This window comes from Pleurodeles waltl, chromosome 9, assembly GCF_031143425.1.
Source record: "Pleurodeles waltl isolate 20211129_DDA chromosome 9, aPleWal1.hap1.20221129, whole genome shotgun sequence".
NCBI lineage: Eukaryota > Metazoa > Chordata > Amphibia > Caudata > Salamandridae > Pleurodeles > Pleurodeles waltl.
Genome location: NC_090448.1, coordinates 278,481,883 through 278,503,321, shown reverse-complemented (window position 1 = coordinate 278,503,321; position 21,439 = coordinate 278,481,883). Strand labels below are relative to the sequence as shown.

At 39.9% G+C, this 21,439-nt stretch overlaps 1 protein-coding gene across 21 annotated transcripts in view; it reads right to left on the bottom strand.

Moving 5' to 3' along the window:
• FOXP1 (forkhead box P1) overlaps nucleotides 1-21,439 on the bottom strand; it is a 767,794-nt gene that overhangs the window by 114,269 nt on the left and 632,086 nt on the right. For 15 of the 21 annotated variants that reach the window (XM_069206714.1, XM_069206716.1, XM_069206710.1 and 12 more), the window contains 2 exons: nucleotides 12,780-12,917; nucleotides 9,754-9,843 (listed from right to left, as the gene is read on the bottom strand). In XM_069206714.1, coding sequence (XP_069062815.1) covers nucleotides 9,754-9,843; nucleotides 12,780-12,917 — 228 coding nt within the window. The remainder of the gene's footprint in view (nucleotides 1-9,753; nucleotides 9,844-12,779; nucleotides 12,918-21,439) is intronic. The other 6 variants (XM_069206711.1, XM_069206709.1, XM_069206717.1 and 3 more) reach the window with 1 other exon arrangement.

Below are 21,439 nucleotides of genomic sequence, written 5' to 3'. Positions count from 1 at the left end.
AAAAGAAGACTTTTAGAACACACTGCCCCAAAGGTGCTATGTCTAATTCTGTCGGTGCATGTGTAGTGCTCAAAGGAAGAAGGAAACTCAAGACACATCTGGGGTACCCCAAAATCTCATGAAACAAGGATAAAAATGTTTTGGCTGAGCAGTCTAGAATAAGTCAGAAAAATGTTTTTTTGCAGAATCAGGCTATAAAACAAATTTCATACAAGCAAATCTGGCTAAGGTTTCCATCCCCTCAATAATTACTTTGGAAGTCTTGATCAGGGCAAGGGTCGAGGACAATTACTGTAGCAGCCCTGAGAAAAAATAATAGAAATATGCTGGTAAACTGGAGAAAAAAATTTCTAAACTGTTTTACTAAGTAATAAACCAGGTAGTGGAAAGTGATTGACATCAACGAATGGTACAACTATGTAAGCAGTTACGAACTGTATGTAAGGAATTTATTAAAACATGAACAAGTTACTCCAATGCTTCTGCTAAAAACAAAAAGATTAATGACCAAAGTCATAAGAGTAGTCTTTACTCTCTTGATATCCAGCTAGAAATACAGGGCTCTGTCGCAGTCACTAGAACAACAAAGTGTCAGAACCACTGAATAATTCACTACATGACATTAATCCCATCTCCTCCCTGCACCAAATCTTTCCATTGGAGCTGGAGTTTTCGAAGCTAACAGTACCCACAATCTTGGTTAGTGGACTCTGGTAAAGCGTGGGGGTTCCTCACCGGCTAAAAACGTATTTATGCCTCTGGTCCAAGGTACTTCTTAACTAAGGGCACAAACCCTCTTGAAAAATGAGCTGGTATGCATACCTTCTCTCTTCTAAGAGAACGAGAACAAGTTGTCCTTAAGAAAATATGATAGAATCAAGAATGAGCCCAACTTTGAAAATCATCTGGTGAGAGGGCCATTCTCCCCTTTACACTTATTCATCATTAAATGAACAAACTGCAAACCTTACTTTGGGATAGAACAATGATAGATCAGTAAATTAATGGTAATGTCCCAGCACCGGTATGGAAAATATTAAGAAGTCCTACAATGCTATGAGATAGGTCTAACAATAGAATGGACTACGAGATATGTCATATCAGTATATTCATTACACAGCTACAGTGAAACATTCCACACAATTAACGGTTCCCAACCTTTTGACTTCGATGGACTCCCTCTTTATCATTTCTGGAACCGCCCCCCCCTTACTGAGTCATTATTGGAAGCCGGGGACCCTGGCCTAAACGTTGTCAATGATATGAAACGCAAAACAATACACACAAAAATACATATAAAAGCATTCAAAATACATACATAAATGATAACACATTTTACTTAATTTGCAAACAAAAATAAATAAAAAATAATTTTAATAGGAAAGTTGGAGCGTTTCTAAATTCAACTGATGCCACACATCACCCATTCTATATTTTGTTTGATGCACCTGCTTTTCTCCCACAAATCAATCTGGGGGATACTAATTTAATTTTTTGCCTCCAATTTAACATTCCTTGACATTTACTGTGATTTAAAAATTTAATTGCACATTTAGCCACTTTACTACACACACTTTCTTACTCCGTTACACTTGGACTGAGATGGCCCTAAATAAGGAAGGCGAACAAGGTGCCCAGACATGTTGTGAACAAGGTGTCCAGACATGTTACTACTTTGAATAGCACCAGGACTGAAAACAAGTCATAATTCAAGGGAGGACGCTCAGTGGTACACCTAGACACTACCAGTATAAACGATTTGATCTTTATCTCTACCTAACCTTTTAAGCTGTGGTGAAATGAGGACCTGATAATCTGCGTGATGCATTCTATACTAAAACGAAGCAATATTCACTTAGTGGCTTGTGTGAACTATGTATTAAGACAACATTGCAAAATGTCATAGGAAAAACCAGCTTCACATACGCTAGGTTGAATTTTGGGGTGTACATGTGTTACTATTAAGATTTTATAGACCAGCTTCAAAAATAAAAATCTCTAAAAGATAACTTTCAGGAGGATGCGAATAGACAGAGTCCAAAGCGAAACACTAGTGTAATGCTGAAACTACTGCTATGTAGCGTGGTACTAAAAGGATAGAATTGATGACAGATATTTCCAGTCAATGTATTCACCTGTTCTTAAAACAGATCCTTACATGGGATTCAGCTTTTAACTTGCATTTCAGAAATATCTATCAGATGTGCTCGTTTCAGTCCTTCCTAGATGTAGAATTACGTTTCTTTCAATATTATGTCCACTGAAAATGCATTTTCCCCATACAATGTTTATTGGGATTTTGCAGTTTTTAGACACGACTACATGCTGAACCGCTCAACGGAATTACATCTAATTTTGCAGAAAGGCAAATCATGGTCTATAGTTACTTGCGATAACTCTAACTGTAACTGGTGAATTTCTTTGGTTTGGTACATTTAAAATGCGAGCCTGTAAGCTTTGGTTTTTCGAAGTGAAATTCTATGAGTTAAAAAAAAAATCTATTTCCTAACTATAACATGAATGTAACCTTTGTTTTTCTGTGAATATACATATACACCCATATATACAGGGGGTTTTGGTGAGCCATCTATGTTCACTGTTTTAAGTGTTTTTTAGATGTCGCTTTTGGCTGCTACAGCATGTGCCATTGGGCTAGCCCACTTCAGCCACTGGACTCACTACACTGAGAATGATGGAATATTGTTTTCAAAATCTGCCAGCTAAGAAATCTACATAATTGCTAGGTATGATATGAAACTCTATGCTTTTATTTCTGCTTTCATATCATACATTTCTTTTAATTCATTTTTTAACTTTTCCTTGGAAATAAATGTGCATGCCTCTGTGCCTGACATTTTCTTTTTTTGTAAGTATTTTTAATGCAGTTTTACATGTTTCAACATACATCATAAACATTGGTTCGTCAATACCAATTTTTTGACACCCCCACATGTTGCCAATCAAGCATAATACATTGTGATATAGTTAAGTCTTTTCCCATAGCCCACATTTCTGTTCCCTCCCCACAACCTTTCAACTCATGCGTCTACAGAGCGTTCCTGATTTCACATTTGCCTACTCCACATTATCCTTGATTACATTTCCGATTCACCCAGGTTCATCTTCAGCAGTCACCTCCCATCCCTCCCAAATGTTCTCAAACACCTTTGCACATCCCCCACCTTTATAAATTTCACATTCCATCACTTTGCAATGTTCCAATCCACAACATATTTTTTATTATTTTTAAACTTTACATGGCTGTTGCAAACGCTTGCAAAATAAATGCAATTGCAAACTTCCAAAGCCCGATCTATTGATTTTGCCGGTCATTGTTTTTGCTCGTCGTCTCCCTAAGTTTGATTATGCTTCTAATTACACCCCGGTCCCCACGGCCCCATAACAACTAAAATAGGTCCAACAAGACTTTCCCTTGTGAAAGAATGTACCTATGTTTTCCATATTTTGTACTCTATTTATTTTGAGGCATTGACTATTATTAATTTATAGCTGGCTCTATTCATTTGGGGACTGATGGCGTCACGATTTAAGACCCTTAAAGAGACGATGCCTCCCTGTACCCAGTTTTATCTTCTTTCTCGTGATAAATTATCAATCTGAGTTAATATTGGTGCTCACATCGGCACTCCTTCAATATTCTGGGCACACTCAACTAAGTTCCACTGCCTCATTCGTCCCAAGTGTTTCAAAGCTTTACCACGACCCTGTTAATTAGCGAGGACTCACCTCTCTCCATTTTATTCACAGGCAGACAATTAGTGCACACATTTACGTTTTTCTGGCCTTCTGCAGGTTTTACTCCCTCAAATTAACGATTCCACTCCTGCACAAATATCTTTAGAAAGGGCAGGTCTCTTTCCCAGGCAGATCTGTATATTTTTTGCAATGTGAATTTACCCACGAGGTTACCTTTCCTGATGCACCTTGCCCTTCTACAGGCCTGCCTTTGCTCGTTCCTATTAGTTTTCCAAACAAAATAATAAATTAAATGGCTGCTTTCTTTCCTTATGCCTCTAAAATATAGACGTTAACCATCTGCCTAAAACATCATACTGCTATGTGCTTTTTATGTTGTTTGCGTATCTGCCGTGGGCACACTTTATAACTGCCCTTTACAGGCGCACATGAAAAGGCCTATTCAGTTCACCGGTGGATCTTTGCACAGTGGTTCTGCCCCTCAGTGCATTAAGCACTTCCAATAATTTAAAGAATTGATTCAAAGATGGATCACTTCAAGTGGATATACACACCGGCTCTAACCACCCCATTCTATCCGAATAGGCCATATCACAGCTTGTCTATGTCCTAAATCAATTAGCACATTGTAGCTTGTCTCTGCAACAGCAAACAACCCAGTCAACTCTGCCACCAATGACTGCAGACTTTGAAATTGTATTGGTCCAATTGCATTTATTAGCACACATCCACCTTCCAATATGTTTTTTAGCTTAAGTGTCATAATTCAGCATGCCAATATATCTTGGCCTTTTTATTTATTTTTGTCAGTGCCCCACTTGATGTTTTAGAATTTGGGACCACAATCATCATATTTAACACATGCCATTTTTTCCTTCAGCTCGCCTATAGCTCATTTTATTTATCCTTGTAAAGTAAGTACATATTACTCTGTCAAAGCAGGTATGGGTCCAAATTGTTCTGGTGGCACCACACAAGGTTTTGTGTTGCAATAAGTAACATTGTAGGGAGTTATTGGGGTGTCTTACTGATTTGGCAAATGTTTCCATTAAAGAATGGTGTCATATGGATGAATAAGTGAAAGGTCATACAACCTAGAATTCAAGAAAACCCAGAACTCACACACAAAGAGAAAAATAATGGCTAAATATCTGGATTACAAGGTAGAAACATGGATTCAGATCGAAATGTGTCTCTAATCCTAGGTGGGTTATTCAGGAATAATCATTTACCCTAACAACCATACAGTCACTTCCTAGACAATCTTTGTTTGTGCGGGTTACATATAGTGCATAACATTTTAGTCATATAAGATAATACTTCAGGACCTGTGCTATCCACAAATCCTTGTGTCCTTAAACACCCTAGAAAATCTTCACTTTCCATTCCTCTGAATACCTTGTAATTCATCTACCACCACCCGTACCTCCAAACAACCACTTTCAACGTGGTATACGGCCGTGTGGCTCCAAGAATCATATTCTCATTCCTCATCACACTACTCTTTAGCCTTTAAACATGTTTCCAGGAAATGTAAACATCTTGGGAAACGCAGTGGCAAATAAAACAATAGACATCTAACTAACCTTTCAAAAAAAAAAAAATATCAGACAACACATTATACTGAACCAACCCACACTAAAGGCAAAATCTCTGGTCATAACATTCACCCACTGGCTCCCCAATGTCATTAGATCGGAAAGGCCATTTTGAAATACCTATTCGCCATTCTGCACGCACTACCAGCATCAGAGAACCAAAACAAGTGATCAACAATTGTAGCTACAAAATCTTCCTCCATTAACACTCTGGAACACCTAGACCGAGACCCCCATCATGATGCAGAGCTGAACAGGCTAGTGATTGTGTGCCTGACACATGTTTTCTAAATTTACTATAATGGCAATGGCCTCACTGTGAATACATCCGGTGCTGTTCACTTTGTGCCACCGCATGGGTGAGAATTTGACTTTTTTGGGATGGCACAGTCAGTGCATTACTCAGATAGGCATGCTTATTTGCACTGCTTGATAAATGCAGCCAGGCACAGGGTGCTGCCTATTTTGGGGGAACTTTTTCTGGATACAGGGGCTTGCTCTACCTACGTTATTAAGGTGTACTCAAGGTTCTGCCATCCATCCAGAAGAGCACCAGGGGTCAAAGGAGGAGTCACCTTTCTTTTCATCTTGCCCATCTTCTACACGTCAACGCACAGGGGACTGTTACGTGACAGATACCCCCACACGCTTCACTGAAACAGGTTCACTTTTTGGAGAAAAGTTTCAAGATGAACAGCTTCTAAGGTTTCAGTGATGGAAACTAAACTGGAGAAACAGAAGGTCCCTAAAATGGGTAAATGCCTTTGAGGCACTGCGGTAAAGCGCACCACAAAATGTCAAGCGCTGGTTCAATCTGCTACCAGATTCTTCCTCTGTCCACTCAAAAAACAAAAACACTTGGCCATAAAACATAAATAAATAAAATCAGAAACCCAATCAAACATTTCTTAATGTTTAACTGACAGCCATAGTTTCCTCAAGTCCTTAATGTAGGATCCCAAGATGTTTTGAATTCACCCCATTCACCATTCTCCATTACAGATGCAATTGGCATCCCAACTGCCACCAAGAACTACAGAGCAGAGGAATAACAAAAAAGCATGTTGAAAAAATTTGCAAAATCTACATGGTGGGCATACAAAAATCTACTTTTGTGTTCTTTCAGGTCACATGCCACAAACCACAGGTTACGTACTGCTGCACAACCACTGCACTGACATCTCTACATAGTCTCTCAGTGGCAGGGTCACAACAGTCAACAAAGCTTCAAGGAAAATAAAGCATAACGAACTAGGACAAGTGGCCCCATGTTTAGCAGCACCTCTGCAAGAGTCTATAAATAATTCTGGACTAAAATTAATCTGCACATGTATTTAGTTCTCCAGCCTCAACACAGGTAAATGTTTTGGGGTCCTTTAAGCCTCAAAAGCCTGGCTGAAACATTCATGTCACATTCTCTTCACCATGACCATTTCCAGAGAAACTCACACTGCTGTGTGAACTGTGATTGATCATAGATTAGTACAGTCATAAAACCATCCACGCACATTGCTCCATGAACATAGGCCTCTTCGATTGATCCAAGAGGCTGAACTAAACTCTTTTCTCAACATTATGTGGGAGATGGGCAGAACGCACAAAAAGTGTTGCTGCACAACAAGATCTGAACGCTATTTCTTTCTACAAAGTAGAAGCTGTCCAACCTCTTCACTAGAGTACACAAAGTGCCCTGGGCGGGCCATGACTGAATGTGCATTTATTGCATTAACACAATGACTCACTCTCTTAGAGAGGGGATGATTCAGTTCCCGAATTATTGTGCTAAACATTAGTCATCACATCCTTAATGTAGGAAATGAATGATTACATTCACAAATGTGTTCTTTCCTCACAATTAAAGACGAATACATGATTAAAGCTGTGTGCGCACCACAATACCATCCCAAGTTTGGTGTAGTGATTAAAAACCTATTTAACGCGTGTAAGACGTAAGAGGAATCATCTTGTATGAAATTGTGTTAAAATGCTGTTAAAGAGCCAACAACTCCTCTCAACACTAAAAGTATCATCAACCTTTAAAACTTCCACCTGCCTGAGGTCCCCAGTTTAGAAGAGTAAACCTTGTCACTCCAAACCATGTCACAACTATAACCAGATGAGAGATTAATGGGAAGAGGCAACATAAGGGGGAGAAAAAAACTGCACTCCCTGGTTGCGGGTTAGAATGACAGTGGCAGCCCTTTGTTGCGCGCCTTCAAATATAGAGTTAAAGACCTTTAAAAAAAAAAAAAAAAAAAACATTTTGACGCCTCTGAAAGGAAGGAAGCACAAAATAACAACAGGGGGTTATTGGCTGCAAGCCACAGGGGAGGCGCTCTATAATTCTTATTCTCCCGTTTGAAGGATGTTAGAAATCAGATTTGAAAAAGCGAGAGCAGAAGGAGGAAGCCTCTCGAGGCTACCGCCATTTCCTGTGATCATGCATAATGTGCTTCAAAAGTTGGTGCTCACCAATGCGGTTGATCAATTGCCCTCCTCCAGAGCCCGCCTTTTCCCCCCGCTTTGTTTACATCTGATGTGACTCAATGACAAGCACTGTCTGAGGCTGTGAAGAAGGACCTGTCAGGTTGATTTATGGGCGCATCAAACCACCACTTGTCCAAACTGAAGCTTGCAGTTCATTAATTAGGGAGTTGCGACTTTGAAGTCAGCTTTCAGACTGTGGTTTTTAACATTTGGCTTAATTTATATGCTCTTGAACGCGGATCTCCAAGGGAAAAAACTGAAATTCCCTTCTCGTCTTTGAACTTCTTTTGACCGCACAATAATCATTTCTTTGTCCTGAGTGATGCCTGCATCCCGGAGTCATTAACGCGCGTTGAACTGCCACTGATGAGCAAGCCCTCCAGAATTAGAAAAACAGGCAGCAAAACAAAGCCGGCCGCATTTTGCGCAGTGATATCTCCCAATTGCATGCCTTACCTCTCTGCCCCATTTCCATTTTAATTATAGTTAGCCCTTTTCGATTTACATTCTGCATACTTTTAATCTCCCTTTTTGTAGGACTTAGCCGAATAGGGGGGGGGGAATGGTGAAATCCAGAATAGTGGCCTATTTTTAAGCATATCACTTTCTGAAATTAAGACAGCTGTTTTTCTGATTTTATTAAGATACTATGCTCCCAAGACTGATCATGCAGGCCATATCTATAAATTCTGCTTTTCTGGTTCCATTCATACCCAACTGCGATTCTCCCGGTCACACAGTGCTCTTCTTACGGTGATCTACCACTCCCTACTGCAAGGGTCTCTAGCCTCCTGGCGCACAATCCTCCCCTCTCTGGCCAAGCCAACTAGACAGACTCCCAGGATTCAGCAACTAATATACAGCAATAAAACTGTACCTCCTGATGAGATACAAGCCGTTTTACAACCCTCCCATCCTCTCCACTGCACAGCACTTTGAGGCAGCCTGAGAACTGCTTTACATACTTTACATCTAATGAATCAAAAGAATCGGGTGCAAAAAACAGCATGCAGTAAGCAAGTGGTACACAAAAGCAAATGAGGCGCTGCATGTCCGAAATTGCACCTTAAAAACAACTCATCAGTGTTTCTGGCCGCAAGACACAAGACTGGTTCAGTACTATATTAGCTATAAGTATTTGATAAAGTCATTATCACACTGACATTTGAGACAACCAGATTCCGAGAGCTCACTTGAGGTATACAATTAAGAATTACATGGAAGTGGAACCAAAATACAAGAGGGGATGTAATTTCAATGTACTACTAGAGGGAATGATGCTGAGCAGAGTAACTGAAAACCCTAGCAACAGAGAGTACTTTAAAGTAGAGCTTAGGGTTGATTTGCAGCAATGAGAAAGATCACAAAAATATATTAAGTGGCAAATTTTAGCAAACAATACACATAACTTAGAAACATGCAGTCTTGTGAAACAGGACTTTGGTTACAGAAGATGAGGAAAAGACAACTACATGTATTAGAGTTCACAGTAGCCTCGCAAAAAAAAACAAAAAAAAAAATCTAAAGGGGTGTTTTCCCTTTGCACGAGGCATTTGACTCTGTTGTGCCTGTTTTAAATTATGTACCACATTTTTGGTTCCTCGGCAGCTGTTGTTGTTGAACGCTCATGCTGGTACGGTAAAAAAACAAAAAAAAACTATGATTTATGAGACACGTGACGAAATGTGAAGATATGACCTTATGTAAAAAATTATAAAAGCTGGCACAATATTTTAAAAATGCTACAACCGCACTGAGCAAGAGAACAATTGGAATGTCTTTTAATAATGAATCATTTGTTTGAGAACTTAATAAGATGCTTTGGTATCTGTGTTTTCTAGGGCCACTGTGCCCATACAGAGAAACATTAAGAAACTTGACCATTTGTACAAGGCACTCGCTCATCCAAGGGGATGTGCAGCTTCACAGACAATTAAACAGGGATCTGTACCTCTTTTGGTTGTTTTCCGACATGCTGTTGCTGTAGAAGTTGTATCTGCAATTGTTCCTGTTGTTTCTTATAAAACTCTTGAAGCTGCTGCTGCATACAAACAAGAAAAAGGGGTGAGAGAAGCAATGGAGAAGACAATAATATAACATTTTAGGTGCAATAGACAAGGTAAGGTAGGTGGGACAGGAAAACACACACACACACCCTTTTATCTGTAGTAATCTGACCATTCAGCCAATACATTCAGCACACAATGATTTTTCTTGGCATTATCATTTCAGAAGTAATCAACAAAATGAACTGAAGACAAATAGCATTTTCCACACAAACTAAGTGGAGGTGTGACCTTTGAGTGTAACAAAAAAGACAAAATGCTCTTGTGAAGGGACCCTGGTGAATTGTGGTTGTGAAACATTGAAAACTTGTGAGAGTCATGGTACACAGTGTTTGATAACTACAAATACGGTACACCAGTGGAGGCGCGAATTTAAGTGCTCAGCTTAGCGGCACACTCGCTTGACGGGGGATATGCCAACAACCAGCTATGGCGGGGACTTGACGTGTAACCGGCTTTTACAAAGTTTCTCTTGAAATCGAGATTCGGGGTAAAAATGTATTTTGTAGTTTCAAGATGCATTCAGTGTCTGAAGTGTGGATCCCAACGTAGAGTCTGATCAACTGCACACGGCAGTGCACCGTCAAGCACTAAGTACCCGCACTTCTTCATTTTGGGAGGGAAGGCACCTGCACTTCTCAGCAGATGTGTACCACTTTTAATTGGAGAGTAACAGCACTTCTTAGAAGCAAGTATACGATGGTACAGTTTACCTGCACTCTATTTTGCCATTTCAAGGACTGGTACACGGTAGTTTATAATTATTACGAAAACAGCAACAGCACATGGAGACAACAAAACACAAACCTATCAGGTTGACAATGGTCTAAAATCATTCGAAATCTTTACAAATCAGGCAGTCTGTCCTAATCATACACAACCCATTTTCAGTGTCAGGCACCGAAAAAGAACATTAAGAATCTTGTACAAAATGTATTTCATACCTAACAAATGCAGTAAAACATGGAGGAACCTTTGATACAAGAGGGGTCTTTATTTGTTCCATCAAAGCAAATATTTTGGGGCAGAAGTCTTAAACATAGTGAGTCACTTAACCCTGGTCTAATGGCCAGGGAACAGATGGCCAGATTGATGGCAGACACATTAATGAAAATGCAGAATCCTCAGAGGACAAAGGCAAACCCAAGAGTCATTTCTAGAAAAGAAAAGCAGTCGAACTAACATTAATCTATGCCCAGTCATTGTTTTGTTCAGCACTGAAAGTGTTCATATTTATTAAGTGCCTCTCTCTGCCATATTCAAATCAATAAAGTTTCCAAAGATGATTACTTTATTGCACAGATATTTTGGGTTCAAAGTTCACAGAGATGCACACGTTTTCCCTTTATCCACACAAAACCTGTAACACAATAACCCTGGAGCTATGAAATGAATAAGAGGAGTTTCAAAACTGTGTATAAGAAAAAACATACAAAGTACTCAATCCTAACAATTACCTTCACCCTCACCACAGGAAGCTGTCGGCCACTACAGTGAGCCAAAAATCATGCAATGAAATTTCAAGCTACCACTGCACCAAATCCTTCAATGAAATGGGAAAGACAATGTGAGGAGATGGGAAAGGGCAAACGATAAAGGGGAATAGATCACATCAGCGTGGGTGGCTCATAGCAGAAGTACCACCCAAAAGAGTTGGGAAAATGCCCTGCCAGTCATGAAGTATATTAGAAAACAATGGTTAAGTCTCTTCATAGTGTCCAGTGTTGCCACATAGTTTCTCCAAGATAATCAACACTTTATTTGGGTTCAAGAGTATACACACAGGTGCAGGACCCTTTCTTCTGAAAGTAGTGTATGCTAGAGTGGGAAAAATCTATATAAACACTGTACTATCTGCTAAGCAGTGATATTGGAGTAGGAATTTCTGTGGATGCGACAATGACAATGGTTACACCAATTTTACTAAAATAGACATGTCCAATAAATACATAACGAATCCAAAGAGAAAGGGCACCCTTCTTACTTAAACACAAATTCTAAATCAACTTCGCATGGTGCCAAAGATTAAGATTTCCACAAGACTTTCCCGCAAGAAGTTCATGTCACAGTGATATATAACAGAAGTAAAAGGAAACCTCTCTGTGCAGATGCTCTGTCATTAGAAACAAAATCAACCCACGTGTACACATCCTTTCTTACTGTATGATCAGAGTAGGAAAGGATATGCACTGTTAGGTTAGTAGACAATGTAAAACAATGTTAATCTTGCACTCCCACAGCACGTGTCTGTGAGACGAATTCTGAGAGTGGGGACACTGTTCGAAGTACTCAAATAAACCATATACATTTAGATGATGAACAAGGTAATTTAAAGTAGTGAAACTGGGGGACGAATCCTTGAAATGTCAACACTAGTAATGTTATCAAACCAGGACAATTTCTAAAGATGTGCGGGTGGTCTCTTTTTGTGCATGGATGGTGAAGAAATGTCCCACCATATCATCCATATCCCCATTACCACGTCAGTGCCACATGGTCCAACTCTTACTTTTCACGACAGGAATTTTCATGGTGACCCTTCCATTGGTTATTTGTTTTGCCCAATCACCGATTCATAGATTCAGCATGCTCTTGGACCCTTCATGCTACACTGGATTAATATACACATATTTTTCTTGCACCCGCAGGGATTCCAATCTTCCTAAGGCACTGCAGCTTTTGTGCCCTGTATTAACTGCTAGGTGCTTCTGCTATGCCCCACAGCTTAATAGCCCGAATCTGGAATTCTTCAACTTTCAACAGAGCCTTTACATATGCAACTCAGACTTGGATATAGCAAAAAATATAAAACGAGGCATATCAATATGATTGACATAAATAAAGATACTTCATTCCTGCTACCGATAAGCAGATGTGTCGACTAAGATGCGAACTCGTAGAAGGACATTACCTGTTGAAGCATGAGTGCCTGCTGCTGCTGAAGCAGGACCTGGAGCTGCTGAGGATTAAGCACTTGCTGCTGGAGTATCTGTTGCATCTGCTGGGGAGTGATCACTTGAGGTGTCATCATAGCCACTGACACAGGAACCTGGAAAATCAACACAGACACAAAGCCAGCGTAAATCCCCAAACAAAATGCTTTTTTAACGTCAAGATCAAACTGTACGAAATCATCTTTAATAGATCTGTTTTGGGCGTTTTTGACGAGGGGAAAGGTCCCATACACCAAAGTAGCCACAAACATGTACGCCCTTTAGGAAAATGAACATCTTATTTTATGAGACACACGCCAAGAAGAAACATATCCATGAAGAAACATATCCGAACATCTGTACATTTTGAGAATAAAAGAGAAATTGCCAATGTCATTACATCTATTTTTATTCAGAAAGCGAATAAATCTAAAAAGTGAAATGCACAGCTGCTGGCCAATTAACCGATCTCAGTGACAAATCATTTAAAAACATTAAAGGCAGGTAAATACAAAAAATAAATAAAAAAGCCACAACACTTGTTCCAGTTACAACATATTGTATCCTTCTAAAGTCACCCGGAACAGAGATACCTTCCTCGCGTTCATAATAGGAGAGATACCATTAAAAGGCGCTTTCGATGACATTTCGGTGACAAACAGCTACCGTGATGAACCTGATAGCATTTCATATTTGCAACTGTTAACACATTTCGGCGCGGGCATCTTTGTAAGGAACCTGCACGCCGCATCTGAAAGGATGATGTCTTGTTCAGATAAAACACTGACATTAAAATGACAGCCTGTCTTGGCCAAGGTTACACAAATTGTATTCACGCGGCTACCTAATGACAATGCTGTGGATCGGGCGAGCTTTCCTGAATGTAATTTAGCTACTCAAAATAATCACTGCACTTGTGTTTAATTTGCGGTCTACAGGAGAGCCACTTTGTCAACCGACCCAGTGAAGAAACTGTTTCTAATAAACACTTGGAAAAAACGCATAAAAATCGGTAAAAACGATGGGAAGGAAAAACAAGGCATGACCAGGAGCCATATTCTTTTATTTAAAATACAAGTGCTAAACAAATGAGAGAACACTACATCACAAAAACCTTAGTTCGCAATGTGAGATGTCAAATTTGAGCACATTGCTCCTGTACACCATTGCCTTCAAAACTCCAAAACAATCACCAATCAGCAGATCAAAGAATAACAATGATTTTTGGCCGCCGATAAGCAAAAATGCAAGACTACTGTAGTAATTTTATTAAGCATAATGTCTTAATATGCAGTTTATCATCACTTTTTCACATGATTTGTCCTGTCATTTGGATGCCCAGCTCTCGTCCCTAATTTCACAGTCATTATCCACTGATGTCCTGATTTCTCAGCATCACTAATTTTGATGAACTAAAAATGGTTGTTGAAGGTCATAGCCTGCCTATGCTGTGCGTGTACTCTGGGACTGTCGGATATACATTTTGGCGTAGCATGAAAAAAAATATGCGCAAATCTAAAATTTATGTCATAAAAAGATGATACTCCATCCTGCATTGATTAATTAAATTAGAAGCAGGTTTGAGAAAGAAGTGTTACCCAGGTACTTAAACCTGGAAGCACCCACCTATTCTCATTTAAACCATATTATGGCAAATATTCAACTGACTTGGCATCAGAAACCAAGATCTGTAAAGCTAGAAATAGTTAACGTTCCATACTTCAGAATTTTTTTCTAAACTGTCAGAATACGAATAGAAAAGTCAAACAATACAATCATGAAAGAAGAAATTTCTTCCCGAGGTTGAAGGTGCATATACCACAATTTGAATGAACAAACAAATGCAACAAAGACACAATTAAGCTTCGTCTCAATTCTTAGAAGGTACTCAACACAAATAAAGGTCAGACAGATTTGCTGTACAGGAGTAGGGACAGGAAATGCTGGTTCAAACTGTTAGTACCTATGAGAAGTTCTGACAAAAGGACAGTGGGTTCACTATCCGAGCCCGGAATGCTTATCTGTCAGTCATAAAGAACTTCCCATTTCAGGCAAGCCTTGAAAACCAGCAAACTGTTTCAAATTAGGGTTTGAATTACTCTGAAGGAAGCAAAATAAAATGCAATTATACTCTTAAGGCTTGAAGATAGCAAGAACACAACATTACCTGTGGATTGATGAAAGGTAGAATAGCTCAATGAACATTCCCATCTTTTTTAAAGATTGTTCTGAACGTGCAGGAATGTTTAAAAAGCACATTCAGTGCTCCTATTCCAAAAAGATCTGGAGAAAGCTTTACCTACAACCTCCTTAGAAGTATGAAAACTTTTAGAACTAAATATGTATATGGTTTGTCAATAAGGTTGTAAGTGTTAACGACGGATGTCTCTCAACAGACAGGTACTTCATATCATATTTTCGGTGGAAGTCTCTTACATGAAAAGAAACTTTGAGCAGGTGCAAATGCTGAACGTGTTCCATTTCCATTAAGATAAACTTATTTCCTGTTTAAATAGCTGAAGGTCTGGGAAAACTGGGCGCTGAAGAGCCACTTCAAACAACAGCTAATCTCAAGCAGAAATGTCTCAGTTGGTGATGGGCATATGCTGCTTCCTTTCAAGGTGCACTGCCTGGCTGTTTGGTGGAACTGAGTGGCCTTTAGTCCGATTTTACATGAGACTTAAGCCTGCAAATCAAGAGAAGGCAACACAACTTGGGAAAATGGAAAATCCACTGACTTTGAGAAAAAGAATGTGGACCTCTTAAGAGAGTTTAATAGCTCTAGCCCCACACTTCACCCTAGAAAAACCTGAACTATCACAAGACTGTGCTTTTGCAATGTGCATATTAGTCTCGGTGTGCATGAAAACATAACACATCCGTCGGCCAACATGAAAGGCAAGATGGTCAAGTTGAAACAATGACCAGCTCATCATCTTAAGTCCATTATTTGCACATTTCCACACCTGTAAACTTGTTGTCTGGAATGTCCCCTTCACTCTCTCATTTCCTTACGATCAGGATTACCTTATGTTTGTGTGCCAAGGTGTTTATTTTCTGAGCATGAACCGTGCTGCACAAGCCCCAGCCCCAGCAGATCTAGATGCAGAGCACATCTTAAGAGGTGAGAGTGGTAAGAGTTATGGACCGCGCGTTCACCGTGCCTAACCTGACTATGCAGCTAGTCCCTGGTAATGCTAGGACGCGCAGGGCGTGCAGCACCAGGAATAAGCTATTATCGCCCACACTTTATTACCCATTACTACCGAGGTCATTAGCGGGAAGAGTGATGGCACTGGTCTTAACCTATTGATCACTGTAACTACTATCATTTAATCCTGTGCTGAATGTCTGCAGCGCTGCTGAAGGCACAGCAGAGAGAGTGCTTTAGTTGCGAGAAATACAGCCAAAGCTTAGAAATTACACTTTGATTCATAAAATCCAGCCAGCGGTTTAAATCAATAGTATTTAAAACAGTCATGTAAGTTCTTAACTACAGTCTTCTAATATTTACGAGTCCCTTTCTAAGCACAGTCTACCAAAAACTGTAACTTCATCCAAGACAGCATCCAACAGACTTGGCATCCCTTAAAAGTTGAAGCACTTACGCTTGATTTTGTCTTCTTGCTGAAGTCTTGCTCAGACATCCAAGGCCCCGGGCTATTTTAGATGTGTGCGCAAATAACAAATAGAAAGTAGTGCAAATTCGTAATTCTACCATTGTAAAGTATTCTCTCACGTATTTACAGACTGAAAGCGTTTTTTGTCTTCAAAATGAACTGTAGTAGAGTGTGCTTGTGAAGAGATCAAGGCGCAACTGACAACAACTAGGTCTCAAAACACAAACCTCCTCAAACTTAAAAAAGTCACGAACAAGGAAGCAAGCACTGACCATTGTCCAGGCAATGGAAGCTCCTTGGCACTCTGAAGCAGGACAGATCTTCTATGGTTTCCAACAACAGTTCAAACCGAGCTTTACAAGGACTCGGCCCAGTGCTCTTCTTGGCCAGCTACAGTCACATTACACGAGTCACCCCCTTTACATCAATAAACCTGCATCTGTCCTTTTTGACTCTCTAACATCCAATCAATGTAAGTACACAAAAAATGCAATTTAATGCGCTGGAACTGCAACTAGCATTGCACCAGAAAAAAGGGAAGAAAGGAAAGAGTGCATTTTGCTAGGCCGCAATTACGAAGAATAAACGTAGTGGTTGACTGACGCATGCAATGATCAAAGGGTAATTAACACACGGTAATTGTGGAGGGTCTATGGAAAGGCCCTCTTTTCTGTTCTACAGATGGCAAACTGCTGAGGTTGAACTTGTACCAGTAGGGTGTGGTAGACACCCAGGTGCAAACAACCCTGGCAGGGCTGGTACAAATACAGCTGCACGCCGACTATTGGAAGCCTGCTTGCTCGGACCTGTTGGCATCTTCATTATTACAGCAAACTCACAACAAACATGACTTTAACACAGACAATAGCTTTCACGAGGCTGCTGTCATCATAGGGCTCTGCAAGATATAGGTTGCCAAGTATGCAGACACAATCTAGAAAATACATGTTTTGTCTATTAGACGGAAGAACATACATCCTGTTGTGCAATATATTGACGACAAGCTTATTAAAAGGAATTAAGTACACTCCCATAAACAGGAGCGGAACACAGAACACTGGGCCAAAAACAAATGTAAGGGTGCAAAACTAATGGTGATGGGGACTACCACAATATCTCAAATGAGAGCGGGGTGGAGTTGTGTTGAGGAAGGGTCCCATGGCATTTATCGTGTGCAGGTGTAAGGAGACGCATGATCCTTGCAGGATTGTGCTTAAGAACACTTGTTACAACTACATTTAATTATGATGCCATACCACTCATTCAAATGAGGAATGCATCCGAATTGAAATAATACATTTATTGAGAAAATTCTAACAAAACAGAACATTCTGATCGTTTCTTTAGCTTTAAAGAAATGCACGGAATCACTTGATAAAAGAGACAAGTATTTTTGGTGCCGTAGACGTAGATACAGGTATCCATGGGTAAGAATGTAGATATCTGTTAAACAAAGGCTATGGCATGGAAAAGTCATGGAAAGGTGTGCGGAATACGCAAGTTATGCATTTCATGCCGAACCGACCAAGAAACTTGCACTATAAACCGCTGAGCAAAATCAATGCCCAATCTGCAGCAAATTAGCCAGATTGGCTATAACAATGAAGGCTTGTCTAAGAATAAATTGCAAACTACCCAAAAAATGGAAAACAGCTTCTACAGACAAATGTTGTAGAACTGATTAAACGGATACACGACCCAACAGAGGAGTAAGGAGAGGTTTGCCTTCCCTACTTATGGTATTGTCCAGAAGAGGCACGGAACACGCTTAACTTGTACCACCAGAGTAGATTAGAGTGTGGCTTTTTAGTCTCTAGGAACTGAAACCTCAAGGCTCCTCATTTTATTCATTTAGTAACTTAATGTCTCATTCTGAATATAAACAAGAATTTCACTTTTGGCCTTAGACATGCAGACACCAGTACCTCTTCTGTCACTACCAGTCGACACTCCTCAGTGGAGGAAGCCACTAGACAATTGTACAAACAAAACAGAAAATAGAGAAACACCAGGGAGATTGTGAACAAGAACTAAAAAATCAAAACCGATGCTCTCTTTTTCTGGCATGTTTTCGTATTAAACAAATAGCTATGTATTCCATTAAAATCACTAGTGGAAATGCCATGATCGACTTATCATCGAAATATGAACATCACACATATGACAAAGAGCTTGCCTTAAGGAAATCTCCAATACTTGCTTATTTAGACCGTAATTTATCAGTCACACTACCACTGATCGTGTCTGCATGCCAAGCTTCCCCATTACCTGCCAAGTTAATTGTTTTTCTACCATAAACATCAGTTTCATTTTTACAAAAATGCAGGACTGAAAATAATTAAGTCTCCTTACGACTATCAAAGGCTCGTATGAATGGAAAAAGATACATCACAAACCAGTCATTTAGCAAGCAGTGATCTTCTGAACTTTGCAAGTATTATTTTTACCAAGCTTCGTGTTACATCTTCTTTCCTCGTGTAGGTGGGATGGAAACACAAGGCACCGGAGTGTAATCGTAAAGTCATGCCTTTGGAAAGCTCAGCTAGCAGCAAAAATATACTCATTGTTTGCGCCAAACAATGTATTGAAAGTCAAACTTTAATATGAATAAACTATTTCTTTTGAGATGCTTCTTGACAAATTTCTATGTAAAAACAGGGTTACTCGGACCTGTCACTGCTATTGATTGTAGCAAACGGAGGAGGAATATAGACTGACCGGCGCAGCAGCACTTGAACATGTGTACGCAAGCTATAAAACGATTATGGTAGCATTTACATTGCCCTATTAAACTACAATATCAAATGCAGCTTACTGTAACTTCAAGGAAAAGGAGAGGATGTAATGCACTTAAAAAAAGAACTGCTGAAAAAGTTCATGGCTGTCTCATCAGCGATCCATAGAGAGGTGTCGAGAAGCGCAAAGATTTCTGGACTGCCAGCGAGTCTAAATGAGCTTGTAAGCAGGCCTACAGTCTAACCAAGAATTACCCTCACGAGCTTAAATAGAGCAGAGGGGAAAAGAAATCCCTGCAATATGTGTTAAAGCAGGCCTGATGCAATGATAGCCATTCCCTTTCAGGTGTTATTTAAGGTGTTAGTTTTAATACAATAATTCCAAATAAAGTAGGAAGAAATTTTAGTTGCCTAAAATGTGCGGCTTCTCACACCTACCAGAGACACCTTGATCTGTACATCACAGCCGAATACGAGGGTGCAAATTAGAGTCTAATGAGAAAACATCAGTTGCTTCTTTGACAATCTTGCCTTTCACTGATTTACTCCTAATGAAGACACACTCCAACCAGCAAGATCTCTACATGCTAAAGGTCAAAACATGTTCAAAAATGCCTAGCAGATTCATGGAAAATAGGAAGGAACCTTCTCATAAAGTGGCGTGGCAATTAGAGTAATTGTGCAAAGAGCCATATTCTGTAAAAAGTAAAAAGAAATTAAGCTGCCACTGCCATAACAGGTTAGATGAAAATTTAATGTATTCTCCCTCGTGTCATCGTGTTTTGTCAAGACATCAAATGGAATTGGAAAGTACAAAATAACAAGCCCTTGAGAAATCACAGGGACCGACCTTTTTGATGTTGTTGGTTTATCTTGTTCACGGTTATTTGAACAATGACATTTTGGCTTTAAAAGAAATGGGGAGGGGTGGACCAGGCTTACATGCAAAGTCCTGCATTAGGCACCGCATACAGATGGGAGTAATCCCCCACCTCGTCAGCGGCAAATTTTTGACATCGCTCCCAAACTGCTCAAGAAAATATTGCAATGACCACAGATGGATGTATCAAGATTGTTACCAGAATGTATTTTTTTATAAAAAAAAACACACAGAATTGATAAATGTGGGACGGTTGGGGAGTATGGATGAGGCTAATCCTAAGGATTATGCATACAACAAGGGGTCTTCTTACTAAACATTCTGTGGGGTCATCTAAAAGTGAGTTATCACTAGACACAATTGGAGGCTTCAACAGGGGTTGGTGGGGAATAGTCTTGCCGCTCTTGCATGCAATTATGTGCTGACCACACAGCCGACCCGTAGTCGGTTACACATCCCACTTCAGCTGGGCTTTCAGAGGATGCAGGGCTGTAGCTATAAGCCTGCTGTACACATTTCATGTGTTTGGTATCCGTTGTCCTGCACAGCGGAAACAAGCAGGGTAAAACGCACTCAGAGATGACTGCTTCTCAACTCAACAGTAAACTACACCCTGCAGTTTCCAGTAACCCAGATCTGCCCTGGATAAAATAAACAGACTGCTTAAAAAGCAGCCAAGTCTTCGGCTACACAATAACACATTAAGCTGACAGTGTCAAGCCTTTCCCACAATCGAGCTGTGCAGGTGTGGAGAGCTCGCTCTCCTCCACCCATCTGTTTATTTTCCTAAACAAAGTACTGACAAGAAAATCAATAACTGCTCTTGCACGCCATAACATTTGTTATAAATTAAAAGACAAGCAACAGGACGCTCCCAGCCTGTCAAATCCTCTAAAAAATGAGCCCAGCGAACTTAAAATAAACAGCTGAAGTAACAACAGGTTCTTTACCAGCATCCCAAAAATGGTACATTCATGTGGTGGCTTGTTGCTCTTAAATAGTTTTAAGGAGAAGAATTCCAGCTGTAAACACGCAACAAAAACCAAAAAAAACACCAGCGCAGTCCACCTTGACCATAAATCTTTCTGAACATACAGCTCAAGAAGGAACCATTAATACATCGTTTTCAAATGTTTCCGGACACGAGCTATGCCACACTTGCAGCAACATTCTGGCACACACAACTTTATGGACGAACCAACATGATCAGTTTAAGGTCAGTTAATATTTGACCACTATTCAGGAGTAAATCGAGGCATATGATCTTGGAAGATGATACACAATAATCATCATGACTAATTTGCATGCTGGCATACAAAACAAAGGCACGATGTAGCTTCTAAAAAGATATAACTTTAAAAGAACTGTTCTGCCACCATCCTGGCTGCGCAGCGCACCAGTCA